This window comes from Mandrillus leucophaeus, unplaced genomic scaffold (genome assembly GCF_000951045.1).
Source record: "Mandrillus leucophaeus isolate KB7577 unplaced genomic scaffold, Mleu.le_1.0 Scaffold225, whole genome shotgun sequence".
NCBI lineage: Eukaryota > Metazoa > Chordata > Mammalia > Primates > Cercopithecidae > Mandrillus > Mandrillus leucophaeus.
The window spans coordinates 53,535-72,423 of NW_012102310.1; the positions used below are offsets into that span (position 1 = coordinate 53,535).

Genomic DNA, 18,889 nt, shown 5'->3' on the forward strand with positions numbered 1-18,889 from the left:
GCCAGGGTGGCATGGCTGCCTGCCCCAGGTTCATCCTGTCCCTCTGCGGAATCCCTATTGCCAAATGACCTAGATCCAAAAATTTATAGCCAATTTAAATGTTACAGCCCAGATGGGAATGGACATGGACAGGCATTCACTAACTGTTAAATTTTTAAAAGTAATATAAAAGCCAACCAACAAAAACACAAAGGTGAAGATACAAAATTGACTTACCTTTAACTTCTATACGTTGAGTTGCTATAATCTTGGTTTTAGTTACAGACTTAACAGCAATTAGCTACACAAAACATAAGCATTATTAAAACCTTTTAAGCTAAGGAATTTAGAGATTTCTGTTGTGCCACATTTCTTTTTGTTGTCTTTAGTAATGTGTCCTAAGGTGTCTGATAAAAATTTTTTATATATAATTATCTGCATAAATCTCACAACTGGGAGTATTATACCCAGGAGGCTTTGTCATGGGTATCTTTATATTCTTTCAGTAATAATTTGTTGTTAATTCTACAGGAAGCAGCAAATTACTTATGGTTAGAATGGATTAAAAGGTGCCACATAAGAGCTCAGAAGGCAAAGTCCCTGTTTTACCAGCTGTTTAGGCATCTGTGTACCTATCCTTGATTGAGAAGAGCTGAACTAATTATATCCCTCAAAACCAGCCCTTGTAATCTCATGCAACCACCTCTTGCACAACAGTCCCTGGGCCTAGAGGGAGGGTATCTGTATTGTTTTAGCAACAGAGCATATGCAATGAAAAGCAGATCAGGCTCAATGGGATTCCAAATGAGGAAGATTTGCAGGTTTTGTCAAATCATCTGTAGTCCTCAGAATGCCATGATTCTGGTTTTCCTGGAAGAAGGAAAACCATGAGCGATCAATCACATTAATAATTTGACAATTAAAAAAGAATGTGTGTGTTAGAACAGAAAAAGGAAACTATTCCCCTAGAGCACTAACTAAAAACATAAAAAATTATAACCTGATACTCTTTAGAGGATCACTGTAGCCAAGAGAGATTCATAATTCAATTTGCACTCAACAACAAAAGTCAGCACCAGAATTGAGTAACAAGTGTTACAGTTTTCCTTTGAAACAATTTACCTCTTTCTCTAATCCTCCTTTACTACTAAAGAGAAATTATAGTAAAACCAATTTGTGTGCAAAGTAAGTTTTAGGTTTATTATTTGGCCTGATCATTCGCATAAAGTGCAACAAGAATTGATTGGCCATATAGACTTTTTTTCAAATTGGCTTTGCTGTAATTTTATCTAAACATATGTTATTCTAGTTAAAGCCTTGGTAAAATAACCAGTGTCTTCTATTGTGCTTTTTGAAAAGAGAAGACTCTTAGTAGATTTACGCAAATAACTATATTGTCATAAAATCAGAATACTCAGGAACTGTTTTTGAATTTTGGAGAACTCAGGTAGAGAGAAAGGTAAATTTTCTCACAAAAGTGTACTTTACCCAATTACTCTAAACCATAAGTCACTCAAAAGAAAAAGATTTTCTTGCCTCTTCTTTAACCAGAGAAGCAGCCCTCGATATAAGATGCTGTTTGTTCACCTTGGAACTTCTATTCACAAGCCAAGTAGCTCTTGTCAGATGAGAGCTGTTTATCAGGAACTGTAGAATCTAGCAGCTCCTCACATAGAGTGAGACCTAGGGGCAAAAGAGGCCTCCTGGTCATGACCTCCTCCTTGTTTCCCCAGGTAGCAAGATCCTATATAAACCATTTATAAACCATTTTTATTTTATCATAAAATTTTGGGGGCACCATTATTTATATTAACACAAGGGTAGCTTCAGTTAACACCCCATAGCAAGGCAGTAAATGCCCCATAAGTGGAAATTCTCTAGTCCACAGTCCTTGTAGTTGTCACAGATTTTTGCCATAGGCCCCAATAAATGCTCCATAAGGAGTTAAGTGGAGGATTTGTCCTGAGCAGCACTCAGCTTCTACCCTATATTCTGTGGGCTCAGGCAGCCTTACTAGTTCTTTTAGCATATCCAGTTAACATTTCACAAAGGGCAGATTTTCATGCCTTCAGATTTATAGTATTACATAGGGAAACATCCCCAGTGAGATCTAATACCCAGTTTCATAAGACATGTAGGTAAAGGAGGTCACAACTACCTTACGTAAAGCCTGTTTCAACATTTCAAATCTCATAATACTATCAACCTTTACATTTTTATGTTCTGGTCCTAGGAAATGTTCTTCTCTACCACTAGACTATTTTACCTTTACTAATGAATATGTATTTAGGTTCCCAGCAGGGAATTAAGCCAAGAAACTCAGTCTCTTTTGTCAATCTTCATCCAAATTTGCCTCAACAGTGCCCCAGGCAATGTCAGCTTTCTCATTATATCTGTCCTTTGATTTTTCTTAAATTTCCCCAATCTGGAGGCAAATGCAGAACACTGGTGTGGTGCTATTTAATGTTGGAGGATCGGCAGTGATTGCCTTAGGTCCACCCAGTCTTTGATAGTGTTGTAAAGACCTTGAACTCCATGAATTTTCATTTTATTTATTTCATTTATTAATAACCATTTAAAGATTTCCACTCTTCTGAGATGAGTCCTTTGACTCCCTTTTACCTTTCTCTTCTTTGTTGTTAATTACCTTAATGTTTTCTTAGCATCTCTGAGACCCATGAAGGAAAGCAAATTTGATAAGTTTTCTCAAACAGTTGTTCAGTTCTATAGGAGTAATGTCATCTGGCGTGCCCTGTAAAAAGAGCTCCCTTAAGCACAGCATTTACCATGACCTTGGTAATAGGCATATTTGGTGAGTGAATATCCTCATCATCATAAAGCCAGTCCCACATGGCTTGCATATGAAGCATTTCAGCTGCCTCATCTGGGGTCCTCCACTTGGCATTTTACAGGAAGAGTTGGGCAGTCTCCTTCTCAGGGTAAACAGAACCTACAGTAGCATTTATCCAATCCACTAGACTGGTCATTGTCTCAGGAATAACCTCCTGTGCATCCATATCACATGTATACTCATCAATTGTTTAATAGTGAACTACGGGTCCTACATTGACCCAAACATGCTCTTTCATTGCATAGCATTTAAAATTAAAGATACTGTCCTTAAAGTAGTTATTTTTACAATCCATTATACTAAAGGTTTCTCAGGAATCTGATGATATGAATCTACAAAATGGAAGAATTTTTTTTACTTTATACCCTCTGGTTTTAATAGTTGCTTGGTTTTGCCCCTCGCCAACATTGACTATTTTCTTAGTAACCGCAGGTCTTAGAGGTAATTTTTACTGGCCTTGGTTAATTTTTCCCTTTGTGGGTAGCTTTGAGGATAGTGGCCTGAGCTAACTTACATCTGAATTTGGTCCAGCCTTCAGACCAAACACAGCACTCTTTCACTTTCATTATACCTATTACAAATAACAATAACCAAGGGATTGAATATTTTGCCTTTTTCTAAGTAGTCTGCATTTTCTTACACATTCAGTGAACTAACTCTCTGGGAGTATGACTATGATTCATCTCTAAATTGCACTGGCAACTTTTACCTTTAGTAACTGAATGCAGTCCAGCTGCAGCTCCTTAATATGGGTGACCACATAGCCACCCAAGAGTCAAAGGTTTCTTACTCCCCACCCTATAATTTTCTCTTCATCCATTTGGTATTATCTGCATATTTGTTTCCTTTATTTTAAAGATACTCAAATAGCCTCTAAACTAACAAAAATATTATATTCTCTTTAGCAAAAATCACATCCTTATGTTTCTATAAACTTCACCAAAAAAAAAAAACAAAAAAAAAACCCACTTTTTACTCTCCTGCTGTTTTAGCTTTTAACATCCCAAATTCCCAGTGGGGAAAAACAAATTATTTAACTTAACATAACATGACTTTGAGATTTTAAACTACTGGAGATAATTTTGAGATTAAATTTACCAAATTAATCTGAATGAATATTACTAAAGTCATGTGAACTAAAAGGTATCAGAGTTAGCTTCTATTAGTTTCATATGCACTTACTTCTCTTTAAGCCAATTAATTAGAGCTCTTGCATATTTTGGTAGTGAAATATCACTTTTATATGACACATATAAACATACAGATAAAACAGACATACAAACAAAAGCAGATCCTATAAGATTTTTTATTTGCCTGTTTTTATATATTCTTTCTCTTACTTTAGACTATTAATTTTAAAAAGTTACAGGAGCCAACTAAAATTGAAGGAAAGAGTTACCATCCCAGGACTTCTCAAAAGTTAGAAAGAGCTAAAGCAGCAGGGTACAGCGTAAGTTGAACTTCTGTGACATCAATCTAAAGAATTTTAAAATTAAAATTAAAACAGGTTATAGAATTTAAAAATTAATTGATAGGTGCAGCAAACGACCAGGGCACATATATACTTATGTAACAAACCTGCACATTCAGCACATGTATCCCAGAACTTAAAAATTCAAAAAATAAAAATTAAAAATGTCTTCCATTAAAAGTCAATATTTTTAATAACAGCTTGTTCTAACCAATTTTATAGTGTTGTATCAGTGTATTTTAATATCAAAGTCCAATTTCTAGAAAGACTATTAAAATTTCCTTTTAACTATAGCCAACTTAAATGTAACTTAAAAAAAATTTTTTTTTTTTTTGGCTAATCTTATTATGACTTACACAGACCATTCGTGAAAAGTTTGAACTTTCAGGTTTGTCTTAAACACCCCCCTTTCGTAAACAACTAGATAGTTTATTTTAGGACAAAAATTTACCACACAAGATTATTTCTCATACAAAAATATTTTTTAACCTTTCTTACCAAAAATACCTCTTAATATGTATAACTTCCTTTAAGTCTCTCTTATTTCCTGGTTCCTTTTACCTTCTTTTGCATATAACTTTTAAATAACCTTTGAATTAAACAAACATTATTTACCTTTCAATAAGAACACATTTTTAAAAAAATGTTTTCCTATCATTTTTCAAACTGGACATTGCCCAGTTAATGAATATCCAATGTTAAATATAACTTTAGATTCAAACAAACTTTAGACAAGTGTGTTTACAAACATTTATTCTATTACATTTACCTCATTAATTTATTTAATAGTTCACCTAGCGTATTTATAAAGACTGATAGTCATCATTTAAAATTATTTCCCTGTTAATCATTTTTACAGCCTATGAATTGTGGGTGTTTACTCAAGAAATAAACTTTACGCTGACTATATGAGTATTTTACCAATAATTCAGTATGTAGCTGTTTTCATTAAACCAACAATACCAAATGTCTTATTCAGCAAAAATTACACAAGCAAAGATTATTCTGTTTTGGGCTGGCTTTATAGTTTTACAACCCTTAGGCAAAATTTTGACACCTTATAATATTTGCCAGGGATAAACATGAACCCACTTGATCAATAAACAGAAAGAAAAATGCTACAGTTCTAATTCTAATGTTACTTTACCAAGAATTTTAAAGCCAGTTTATTTATTAAAGATTTTACTTAAGTCACTGTCACGTGCGTCCCTGTGAAGAGACCACCAAACAGGCTTTGTGTGAGCAATAAAGCTTTTCAATCACCTGGGTGTGGGCAGGCTGAGTCCGAAAAGAGAGTCAGTGAAGGGTGGGGCCGTTTTATAGGATTTGGGTAGGTAAAGGAAAATTTCAGTCAAAGGGGGGTTGTTCTCTGGCGGGCAGGAGTGGGAGTCACAAGGTGCTCAGTGGGGGAGCTTTTTGGGCCAGGATGAGCCAGGAAAAGGAATTTCACAAGTTAATGTCATCACTTAAGGCAACGACCGGCCATTTTCACTTCTTTTGTGGTGGAATGTCATCAGTTAAGGCTGGGGAGGGCATTTTCACTTCTTTTGTGATTCTTCAGTTACTTCAGGCCATCTGGACATATACGTGCAAGTCACAGGGGCTGCGGACGTGCAAGTCACAGGGGATGTGATGGCTTGGCTTGGGCTCAGAGACCTGATATTCATGTGAATTTGAAAAGCATGTGGGCTTAATATTTATTTAATTTATGGTTACTCTTAACTTTAAGCCAATTTGGTACCTTGTGGCCACAATCCATAACAAAATACATAAACACGTACATGCACATCATAGAAAGATCCTATTTTTTATTTCAGAACTCTAGCCATAAGATGTTAATACGAACTCACTGGTTTACAAAAAGGAAGAAGATTGGATCTAAACAGTGGGTTTTGTCTCAGTAGAAAAGTAACAGCAGATTTAAAGCAGGCAGAAAAGAAAATAGAGAAGTAGAGAACTTAGGAACTCTTGAGTTGCAGATTGACCTTTGGGCTATGAATTTTTCTTTGATGTAATTTGCCCATCAGCTTAAAATGTGCAAAACAGACCATAATATGTAACTAGTTTAAGTACTAGTAATCTTGGCATGCCCTCAAACTTTTTCATTTTGCACAAACACTCCCAAAGAGAGGCACCCTAAAACTCACAGGGCGCCCCAAAGTGGATCATTCTCCTTGTCTTCCCTCATTTTCAGATTGTTGCCCACTTTTTTTTTTTTTCTTAAAAGGAGGAATGGAGCTGTGGCCTAGGGTTTTTTTGTGTGGTAGATCAATGTGTGCTGATTTTGGATAAGACTGCAGTGTTTTACAAATGAGTCATTTCCACCTGCTTATGTGTCTCAGTTTCTCTCTCCAGAGGTCTATCACCTCTGAGAAGGCTAAAAATGCCAAGTGAACAGCTCTATATGCATTTCTTGAATAAGTCTTTTAAAACTAATTTTGTTCAGGGTTCCCCGTAGGGCCACTGCATGGCAAAAGGGGTAAACCACCCAGACGATTCCCACTCAGCCCCCAGTCACCCAAGGGGCAGCTTGCAGCTGGGAGTAACAAAATGTCCTTTCTCTTCAGAGCTGAAGTGGTCTCTCATTTATCTATAAAAATGAAAGTTTAAGTTTCTTACAAAAATGCACAGACAAGCCAATTGAGATTAATTTTGGGTGAAAAATTAAGGGAGAAGACACTTTAGAATATACCTCCAAAGTGGAAACCAAATAGGTTACCCAAAAGGCAGGGGTTCTCCTTGGCTTTAGAAAAAGGCAATGGACAAGATCCTTTAGAATGCAGCTCTAAACTAGAATTAGGATCCTAAACAACAACTTCCTAGGAGGAAAAAAAAAAAAGAACTTTTTGACTCTTTTGTAGTAACACTTAGCTTAAAACACAAACATATTCTATAGCATATCAAAGTATTTTATTTCTTTATGTCCTTATTCTATAAGCTTTTTTCCACTTACAATTTTTATTTTACTGTTTAAACTTTTTGTTAAAAACTGAAATACAAATACACACATTAGCCTAGGCCTACACAGGATCGGAGTCATCAATATAACCATCTTCCATCTCCACATCGTGTACCACAGGACGGTCTTGCACATTAAATTATATTCCTTTTTGTAATATATTTGTTATTATAAATATTTTAGAATTTTATTTTATAATTGATTTTATTGGCTTAAAAATGTAAATGCTTTTGTATATTAGTCTATTAACAGTTTTACCAAACTCTCTTATTATTTCTGACAGTTTATTGATTTTCTTGGATTTTATATGATGACAAATCATTTTTGTTAAAAATAATGCAAGTTTTGTTCTTTCTTCTACTCTTTATATTCATTATTTATTTCACAAATATTAACAGACGGTTCATTTCTCCAATGCAATGTTGAGCATAAGCTGTAACAGTAGACACACCCTTCTATTATTTTTGAATTCAGAGACAATGTTTCACCATTGTGTATGTTTGTTTTAGATTATTTTCATTGGTCTTCATTGCCAGGTTATAAAAGTTTTCTCTTTTCCTTATTTTGCTGAGTTTTTAATTTGAATAAATGTTAACTTTAACAATTTTTTCCTCCATCTCTTGAAATGCTATTTCTTTCCTTTTAATGTCTTAAAGTTGTAAACTGTATCAAAGGGTTTCTAATATAACACAGCTACACTGTAAAATTTCAAAAGGTACCAGGAGTTAAGTGATGTCCCAGTAATACAATATTATGTTATTCTTTCATTCTTGTGATAAATCCAATTTGGTCATGAGGTTTCCTTAAGAGATGACTAGATCCTTGTTAACTTTTTATTTACAATTTTTTGCATTTATTTTTAGAATTGTGCTTGGCCATATAATTTTCCTCCTGCATTTTTCCTTGATTTTGACTTCAAGGTTGTATTAGCCTCATTTTAAAAAGTTGGCATTTGGAAATAATTTTTCCTTTAGTATTTTGGTTACAGTTTGTATAAGATTCTGATTATTTAATTTTTGAATGTTTAGGAGACATTCTCTGTAAAGCTATTTTGTTCTAATGCAAGTGTGTTCTGTGTAATTTTAATTACTGATTAATTTTTTTTAATCATTATGGGATATTTGGGTTTGTGGAAGACTTTGGCAAATTTTCTGTTCTATCCACATTTCAATGAAATACTCTTATATTTTTATATGTACTTCGTGTGTAGTTATGTTTCATTTATGTCCTATTACTTTTGACTTGTACTTTTTCTCTTTTTTGTTGATCAGTCTTTATTAGAAAACATATTTTATCTTGGTTTGCTGCTTATTTGAGATAGGAAATATAGCATAACAGTGATATATATAGACCTTGGAATCAGATGGTTTAACTCAAGAGGTGATTAAGAGAATTACATTTGATTAAATACACAAAATTATTTAAGCCTCCCAAAAAGTAATTTTTCAATACATTTTAGCTATTACTATAACTAACTTCCAAATTTTCTATCATTTAACCCAGTTTATATTTTGTAGCATTCATTGCTCTCTGACATTATCATTTTTACTCATTTATTTATTTAATTTTAAAATTGAGTATAGATTTTTCTCTCCTCATTTTTCCACAATAAAAGGGATTTTATTTTTTCCTGGTAACCATTATATCCAAAGCTAGAATCATGCTGAATATGTAGTAGAAAGTCAAAAAATTAATTATTTTTTTAAGTAGATTATTTCCTAATGAAGTGCTAGATGCTATTAGAATGGTAAACTGGGGAGGAAAGTTTGATGTGGAAAAGACATTGAGAAATATTTGGAGTAAGGAACATTACAGAAATGAATGAGATTGTTAATGAATAGTTCTGGCACACAAAAAATTCAACATGAACAAATTACCTTTCTTCAGGGACTTCAATTGGGAATGAAAGAGTGGGAAAAATAAAGTTAACTACTTTATAGCTTTGTCTGTTTTTAACTTTTGTGCCTTCAACACAAGAGGTATTTTAGAAATATTTGTTGATGGCCGGGCACGGTGGCTCACACCTGTAATAGCAGCACTTTGGGAGGCCAAGGCGGGTGGATCACGAGGTCAGGAGATCCAGACCATCCTGGCTAAGACGGTGAAACCCATCTCTACCAAAAATGCAAAAAATTGGCCGGGCGTGGTGGCGGGCGCCTGTAGTCCCAGCTACTCGGGAGGCTGAGGTAGGAGAATGGCGTGAATCCGGGAGGCGGAGCTTGCAGAGAGCCGAGATCCGGCCACTGTACTCCAGCCTGGGCAACAGAGCGAGACTTCGCCTCAAAAAAAAAAAAAAAAAAGAGGGGGCCGGGCGCCGTGGCTCAAGCCTGTAATCCCAGCACTTTGGGAGGCCGAGACGGGCGGATCACGAGGTCAGGAGATCGAGACCATCCTGGCTAACCTGGTGAAACCCCGTCTCTACTAAAAAATACAAAAAAAAAACTAGCCGGGCGTGGTGGCGGGCGCCTGTAGTCCCAGCAACTCGGGAAGCTGAGGCAGGAGAATGGCGTAAACCCGGGAGGCGGAGCTTGCAGTGAGCTGAGATCTGGCCACTGCACTCCAGCCTGGGCGACAGAGCAAGACTCCGTCTCAAAAAAAAAAAAAAAAAAAGAAATATTTGTTGACATAACACTGTTGGTAGGAAGCATCATAAAGCGTTTTTTTTTTTTTTTTTTTTTTTGAGACGGAGTCTCGCTCTGTCGCCCAGGCTGGAGTGCAGTGGCCAGATCTCAGCTCACTGCCAGCTCCGCCTCCTGGGTTTACGCCATTCTCCTGCCTCAGCCTCCCGAGTAGCTGGGACTACAGGCGCCCGCCACCTCGCCCGGCTAGTTTTTTGTATTTTTTAGTAGAGACGGGGTTTCACCGTGTTAGCCAGGAAGGTCTCGATCTCCTGACCTCGTGATCCGCCCGTCTCGGCCTCCCAAAGTGCTGGGATTACAGGCTTGAGCCACCGCGCCCGGCAAGAGTTTTAAATACTGTAGGATTGAGTAGGAAGGTTTCATTTTCTTGTTAAAAAGTCAAACTAATTTTTGTTAGTTGATTGTCTTATTCTAAAAGCCACAAAAGCAAAGAAATATCTTTTCTTGTTTTATAACATTTTATAATATTAACTTCTATTTTTACTTTAGGGACTCCACAACTTATTATACCTAATCGTATGTATCAAAATGTTTTAGTATTAATCAGATTATTTCCTCCCATTGAAAATGAATTGAACTCTTAACTATTCTGGTTTTGTTTTCATTTTTGACAGAAAATCCATTTCTGAAGCCAATGGGGAGAGCACCTCAGCAGATAGCCTTTAATCCATTCAGCCTAAGTTTTCTTCTTCTGAAAATCTTTTAATGTCATTTATATACAAAAGAAATTATCAAATGTTAAAATAAAAGAATAGTTTATTGTTTAACTTATCATCAGTTTGATTCTTTATTGAATCTTCTACACTCTTTCCTGATACCTAAATTTAATGTTTGTTTTAACTCAGAAAATGTATTGTAGTATGGAAAATGGATGGCAGTAGAATAAAGTCTTAAGATTATTTTAAATTACAAATCCATATGTATAACCAAAGTGTTCCACTCTTTAATTTTCTAATGAGAATGGATTTCCATTTTAGTTATAGTACATTTAGAGAACTAAAGTCATTTCAGATATTAGTTTCCTTATATACTAGCAGTTTCCTTTATGAATACCATCAACATCATTCAGAAACAAAATGTTACTGAGGAAAGTTTTTTCAGATAGCATATAATGTTATACATTATGGACATAATCAATGGTTGGGGGAATAAATCAATGAATTAAATTCAAAAGGAAAATTAACTAAATTTTCAACCTTTAAAAAGTAAATATATGTTCTGCAAATTAAAGTCGCACTCTTCTGGAGATTTATTTTTAAATATGCCCCATAGAAAATAACAGGATGTTAACAGCATATCTTTTAAAAGCCATACAAAATTAGTATAGGCAACAACATCTCTACAAACCAGAGAATTATTCAATTCTGGCATTTCTTTTTTCTGAAGAAAAAAATATTTAATAAATTCAGTTTTCAAAATCATCACTGCTGAATTGTTGACTCCTGTGAAGTAAATTATCTATTTTTCTTCTCAACTAAGGCAAGCTCCAGCTTCCTTCAGCTATTGTATTAGGGCTCTCTAAAGAGACAGAACTACTAGCTTATATGCATGTATAAAAGAGAATTTATGAAGGAGAATTGACTCACACGATCGAAAGGTGAAGTCCCATCTGTAAGTTGAGGAGCAAGGAAGCCAGCAGTAGCTCAGTCCAAGTTTCAAAATCTCCAAAGTCGGGAAGCCGAGAATTCAGCCTTCAGTGTGTGGCTGAAGGCCTGAGAGTCCCTGGTAAACCACTGATGTAAATACAAGAGTACAAAAGACGAAGAGCCTGGAGTCTGATGTTTGAGGGCAGGAAGTGTCCAGCATGAGAGAAAGATGAAGGCTGGAAGATTCAGCAAGTCTGTTCTTCCATCTTCTCCTGCCTGATTTATTCTAGCCACGCTGGCAGCTGATTGGATGTTGCCCACCCACATTGAGGTGGGTCTGCTTTTCCCAGTTCACTGACTCAAATGTTAATCTCCTTTGGCAACACTCTCACAACACACCCAGGAACAACAGTTTGCATCCTTCAATAAAGTTGACTTAACCATCACAAGTCTACCCCTTATCTACTTGAAAAATACACATCACCTGAAATCATATATAATCTCCAAATAAAGACAATAATAAGGCTATAATTATGTCTAATTTACAGCTATCCTTTGTACAACTGGAAGTGCTCTCATCATTAACCTAAATGTTATTACATAAAGTTAACAACACTTAAATGTCTAAATGAAGTCAATAAACCTTATGTCACACGATAAAGGAAAAATGGAATAAAATGAAGATACTTTCTTAGTACAAGCGTACACATGCACAAACATATTCTTAACAAAATAAGGAAAAAATACTTATGACAATGACATTCCTCGTTTCTGCAACTGGTCACGTGATTGTATTCATGACTACCTTCTTCTACTACTCATTCTGTATTCTCTTTGCCTTCTGCAACCACCTCAGTGGGTCATGAACTTTTTTTCCTGGTCAAGTGACCTAAACCTCCATTCCTGAAGAGTCTGAGCCATTTGTAGTCCTGCCTGGATTGGGTTGTTAGTTTCCCATTGACCTTAATCACAGGGCATGGCAAATCTAAGAAATGCTCCATGGAGTCTCCTATATTCCATACATACCCTTCCTTACCTCCATTATGGAGTAGTAGGCTGATTTCATCTTTTTTGTTTTTGTTTTTTGTTTTTTGAGACAGAGTCTCTGTCGCCCAGGCTGGACTGCAGTGGCACAATCTTGGCTCACTGCAACCTCCGCCTGCTGGGTTCAAGTAATTCTCTTGCCTCAGCCTTCCAAGTAGCTAGGATTACAGGTGCCCATCACTGCACCCAGCTAATTTTTGTATGTTTAGTAGATGGGATTTCACCATGTTGGCCAGGCTGGTCTTAAACTCCTGACCTCAGGTGATCTACTTGCCTCAGCTTCCCAAAGTGCTGGAATTACAGATGTGAGCCACCATACCCAGCCTGATTTCATCCTGATAGTTTAAGTCAATCACCCCAGCCAACACTGTAACTCTTGTTAGCTTGTTGACTTAGAGGTAGGAGGAGCCCAAAGTGACCAGGTGGCAATCCTAACCTCCAGTTTAACAGAATACTTCTTGTGTCTCCTGGTGGCAGCATTTCTCCCTCTGGAACTAAGATCTGTAGACCAGCAGAATGTAATGTCATGGGAGCAGGAAGCAAAAATTTTGCTGGTGGATCACTAGGGGTGATGGTGAGTGGTGCCACTTTGATGTCTGAACTCGTGAATCCTGGCTATGAGAGAAACTGAGCCATATATTGGATGCTGATTCAGAGAATATATAACTTCTGAAGAACTTTGCCCCAGCCCTATAAAGTATTGTCAACTAGTTGACATTGTAGTTATGACTTCAAAAGGCAATCCCACCATTCTATCAATCCAGCTGCTTCAGGAAGATGGGGAACATGGTAAGATCAGTGAATTCCACGAGCATGAGCCCACTGTTGCACTTCTTTAGCCATAAAGTGAGTGCCTTGGTTAGAGGCAATGTTGTGTAAAATACCATTATGGTGGATAAGACATTCTGTGATTCCATGGATGGTAGTCTTGGCAGAAGCATTTTGTGTGCAGGATAGGCAAACCCAGATCCAGAGTATGTGTCTATTCCAATGAGGGTAAATCACTGCCCTTTCTGTAATGGAGGTGGTCCAATGCAATCAACCTGCCACAGATAGTTGTCTAATCACCCCAAAGAATGGTGCCATATCAAAGGCTCAGTGTTGGTCTCTGCTACTGCCACACTGGGCACTCAGCAGTGGCTGTAGCCAGGTCAGCCTTGGTGAGTGGAAGTCCATGTTGCTGAGCCCATGTATAACCTTCATCCCTGCCACCATGGCAACTTTGTTCATGAGCCCATTGGGCGATGACAGGGCTGGCCGGGGAAGAAGGTTGAGTGGTGTTCACAGAAAGTCATCCTATTCACTTACTATTAAAATCCTCCTCTGCTGAGGTCACCCTTTGGTGAGCATTCACATGAGATACATATATCTTCACAGTTTTTGACCAATCAGAGAGGTCCATCCACATACCTCTTCTCCAAATTTCTTTGTCATCAATTTTCCAATCATGCTTCTTCCAAGTCCCTGACCACCCACCCAAACCATTGGCTACAGCCCATGAATCACTATATTATCATACATCTGGCCATTTCTCCTTCCAAGCAAAGTGTACAGCCAGGTGCACTGCTTGAAGTTCTGCACACTGGGAGATTTCCCTTCACAAGCATCCTTCAACGATACCAAGAAAGGGGTTATGGTGCTGCAGCTGTCCATTTTGAGGTGGTGTCTGCATATCATGCAGAACCATCTGTAAACCAGGCCCTAGTCTTCTTTTCCTCTGTCAACTGATCACAGGGAACTTCTCATGAGGCCATCGATGCAGGCTGGGGGAGAGCAGGCAGGATGGCAGGAGTGGGGACCATGGGCATTTGAGTCACTTCCTCATGTAACTTACTTGTGCCTTCAGGATCTGCTTGTACCCCATCATGTATATACTGCTTCCATTTGGTGATGAAATGCTTCTGTGCAAGCCCAACTTTATGGCTAGATGGGTCAGAAAGGCATGCTTCTGTGCATGCCCAACTTTATGGCTAGACGGGCCACCCAGTTCATCATAGGCATTTCAGGTTGCATGGTAACTTGATGACCCATAGTCAAACGTTCAGTTTCTACTAAAGCCCACTTACAGGCCAAGCAAGAGCTTTCTCTCAAAATGAAAGTAATTATCTGAGGAAGATGGCAGGGTTTTGCTCCAAAATCCTAGAGGTCTCCACTGTGATTCACTTATGGGGGCCTGCCAAAGGCTCCTAACAGCATCTTATCTGACACTGACACCTTAAGCACAATTGGATCTGCTGGGTCATATGGCCCAAGTGGCAGAGAAGTTTGCACAGCAGCCTGGACCTGTTGCAGAGCCTTCTCCTATTCTAGACCCACACTCAAAACTGGCAGCCTTTCAAGTTACCCAATAAATGGGCCAGAGTAACACACCCAAATGAGGAATGTGTTGTCTGCAAAATCCAAATAGGCCCTCTAAGCATTGTGCCTTTTTCTTGGTTATAGGAGGGGCCAAATGCAATAACTTATCTTTCACCTTAGAAGGAATATCCCCATAGGCCCCACAGCACTGGACCTCTAGGAATTTCACTGAGGTAGAAGGTCCCTGAATTTTAATGGAGTTTATTTCCCATCCTCTTGCATGCAAATGTCTCACCAGTGAGTCCAGTGTGTTTGCTTTTTCTTACTCACTGGATCCAATCAGCATTATGTTATCAATGTAATGGGCCAGTGTGATATCTTGTGAAAGGGAAAAGTGATCAATATTTCTGCAAACAAGATTAGGACACAAAGCTGGAGAGCTGATATACCCCCAGGTAGGACAGTGAAGGTATATTGCTTGCTTTGGGTCTAATCAGATTAAGCATCCAACTCCGGAAACCCTAAAACCAACTAAAGAAATCAATCCTTAAAATTCTATTCCTCTAGAACCACTCCTTGTACCAAAATCTGTATTTGGCAGGGTTCCCTAAAGGGACAGAACTACTAGGATATGTGCATATATGAAACGGGTCTATTAAGGAGAATTGACTCACTCAATCACAAGGTGAAGTCCCATGATAGGCCATCTGTAAGTTGAGAAGCAAAGAAGCCAGCAGTGGCTCAGTCCAAGTCCCCAAACCTCAAAATCAGGAAGCCTACAATGAAGCCATCAGTCTGTGGTCAGAGGCCCAAGAGCCCCTGGTAAACCACTGGTGTAAATCCAAGAGTCCAAAAGTCAAAGAGCCGGGAGTCTGATGTTTGAGGGCAGGAAGCATCCAGCACAGGAGAAAGATGAAGGCTGAAAGACTCAGTAAGTCAGCTCATTCCATCTTCTCCTGCCTGTTTTATTCTAGCCACAGTGGCAGCCAATTGGATGGTGCCTACCCACATTGAGGGTGGGTCTGCCTTTCCCAGTCCACTGACTCAGATGTTAATCTTCTTTGGCAACACTCTCACAGACACACCCAGGAACAATACTTTGCATCCTCCAATCTAATCAAGTTGACACTTAATATTAATCATCACAGACATAATTTTTTTTGTGTGTGTGTATATATATATGTATTATTTTTAATCATTATAAATGTATTTTTAATAGAACTGAACGTTGTTTGCTATATACTGTCAGATATCTAGGAATTTCCACATAGCTGGGTGATTGATACTTTTTTTTTCTTTTTGAGACAGGGTCTCACTCTGTCACCCAGGCTGGAGTGCAATGGTGCAATTTTGGCTCACTGCAACCTCCACCTACCAGGTTCAAGCAATTCTCCCACTTCAGCCTCCTGAGTAGCTGGGACCACTGGCGCGTGCCACCATGCCTGGCTAATTTTTGCATTTTTTTTTGTAGAGATGGGGTTTTGCCATGTTGCCCAGGCTGGTCTTGAACTCCTAAGCTCAAAGCAATCCACCTGCCTCAGCCTCCCAAGTGCTGGGATTATAGGCATGAGCCACTGCGCCTGGCCAATTGATGCTATTTTTTATAAAGAAGCCAAGTAGTTTTATATTTACGTCTTCTTATATCTGTCAGGGCTCTCCAGAGAAACACAACCAATAGGGGAGAGAGACATGGAGAGGGAGAAGGAGAGAAAGGGGAAGAGGTAGAGTGGGATGGGGAGAGGCAGAGAGAGATTTTTAGTAATTGGCTCACAGGATCCTGTAGGCTAACAAATGGAAATTTTTAGGGTAAGCTGTCAGGATGGAGATTTAAGTGAGAGTTGCTGTTGCAGTGTCTAGTCCAAATGTTGGAAACTCAGGCAAAATGTTTTATGTTGCAGTCTGGAGGCAGGATTTCTTTTTAGAAAAACTCATCTTTGTTCTTAAGGCCTTCAACTGGTTGAATGAGATCCACTCACATCAAAAAGGATAATCTGATTTACTTAAAGTCAACTGATTATAAATTTTAATCACATCTACAAAAAAAAAAATCTTTAAAGCAACATCTAGACTAGTATGACCAAACAACTGGTCACTGTAGATTAGCCACACTGACACACAAAATTAACCATCACATTGCTATTTGACATCATGCATATAGAGTCTTATCTTTTTAGTAATGTAAGCTTTTGCTATTTGTTTAACTACTGCATTGTTAAAATTCTCATTCATAATTACTTGTTTTTTAACTTGTGGTATGAAATAACCTAAAGGTAAATTCACATGTATGTAAAGTTTTCTACCTATTGCATTGTTTATCATTTTGTTATCTTCACGGATTTTTAATTAAACATTTTCATTAATAATTAAAACATCCTCTGATTTTTAATATAATTACTCATTTATCCCCTTATACTTCTTATTCATTCAAGAGCATATGATTTTCTTTAAGTCAGATTAAAATTTAAAATTAAAAATATTTTTTACAGAAGCATATTCCCTGATGAAGAAGTACTTGTCAAAGAGTGTTAAATTAGCACCGCTATAGGAACTTTCAAGTCATGACAGTTCTCAGAAAATGGAGTCTATTCACAGGACTTTGGTCCATGCTAAAGCTATGAGCAGAGGCTAGAAAGGCAGAGCGTCTCCATCTTATTAGTGGGTCTTCCTCTTACTGTCAAGAAGAGAAAATTCTGGGCCAAGGATATGTCTTTTTTATTTCTTGTGATCTTAACAACAGCCTCTTGACAGGACATCTTGGGAAGCCTGTCATTGCTTGAGGTTCCTTTACTCTGAGTAGACTGCTAATAGCGACTCTAAGTAACCCTCGTATTTCAGTTAGTTTGGAATTGCTAGACAAACTGCTCTAGGCTTAGCTTTTTCAAACTACTGAGAATAGTTAACTCAAGATTTAAGTAGTGCATTTTTCTGGAGATTCTCTTGTCCTGCTAGGACAAGTTTGGGTTGTCAAACTCAAATAAGTGTGTGTTCCCAGAATTTGCTGAATCACTTCAAAATATGAGACAAAGAAATCAGACTTGTCAATAATAGTTGGGCCAGTTTTCTACCTCTTGGGAGAAATGGTGAAGAGATAGTTTAAACAGTATTCTCTGTAGTTTATGATGATGATGATGATGATGATACATCCCGCTCAGTAAAAAAAAAAAAAAAATTGTAGAGTGACCAAAAATCCTAGTTTGCCTGAGACTGAGAGGTTTCCTAGTACATAAGAAAACATACCCAGAATAGGACATTATCTAACAAATGTGGAAGTAGTAACCCTTAGATTAAATCAAAAGGTACTATATGTACATTGAACTAAATGCACCATGTATATTTTTATAATAAAGTAATATATTACAAAATACATAACGACTGAACCTAAAAAGGATGAGGTAGAAATAAATTTAAAAATAAGTGTTAAAGAGACGTTTATGCCAGGAATATAAGAAGAAACACTTCTGACAGTTTTATATTATTTGCTTGCATTTGTATCTTGGCAACTATATTGAATCGGCAATTTCCTCTCAGCAATTTTTCCAGGATATGTGATCATTTTGAGATGGTTGGCTTAGTTAAAACTAGGTAATTTAAACTGTAATTAAATTTACCTGTGATCACTAACTGTAGCAGGGGAAATAAATAAATTCTGTTATCATTACTTTTAGTGGAACTCCCATTTTCTCTCAGGAAAACAACATATCACTTGCCAATGTCCTCCAGACTAAAACTACCAGCAACTCACCTATAGTTATATTCATTGGGTTTGCTTCTTGCAGCTAGGGAAACTACATTGATTATTATAAGAATAACTCAATAAATATTTATTAAGCATGCTCTCATGAAACCTAATATTAAAAAACATTTATTAAGCATGCATAATATCTGGCACCATGCTAAGTGTTAATAATTACTTTTAGTTCTTGTGAATTCAATGAGTGAAAATAAGAGAATTTAAACTTCATAATAGTAATACCTAACAGTAATGCTTGCACTATGCCAAGCCCTAAGTGCCTTACAAATAATAACTTATGTAATTCCCTCAATAATTCTCAGTAAGGTAGA

The 18,889-nt window shown here is 37.3% G+C and overlaps 1 protein-coding gene across 2 annotated transcripts in view; it reads left to right on the forward strand.

Moving 5' to 3' along the window:
* GLIPR1L1 (GLI pathogenesis-related 1 like 1) overlaps window positions 1-10,812 on the forward strand; it is a 38,090-nt gene extending 27,278 nt beyond the window's left edge. The window contains exons 5-6 of one of the 2 annotated variants that reach the window (XM_011981363.1): window positions 10,389-10,415; window positions 10,514-10,812. In XM_011981363.1, the coding sequence (XP_011836753.1) occupies window positions 10,389-10,415; window positions 10,514-10,605 (119 nt within the window). In that variant the 3' untranslated portion in view covers window positions 10,606-10,812. The remainder of the gene's footprint in view (window positions 1-10,388; window positions 10,416-10,513) is intronic. The other variant, XM_011981364.1, reaches the window with a different exon arrangement.
* The last annotated feature ends 8,077 nt before the right edge of the window (window positions 10,813-18,889 follow it).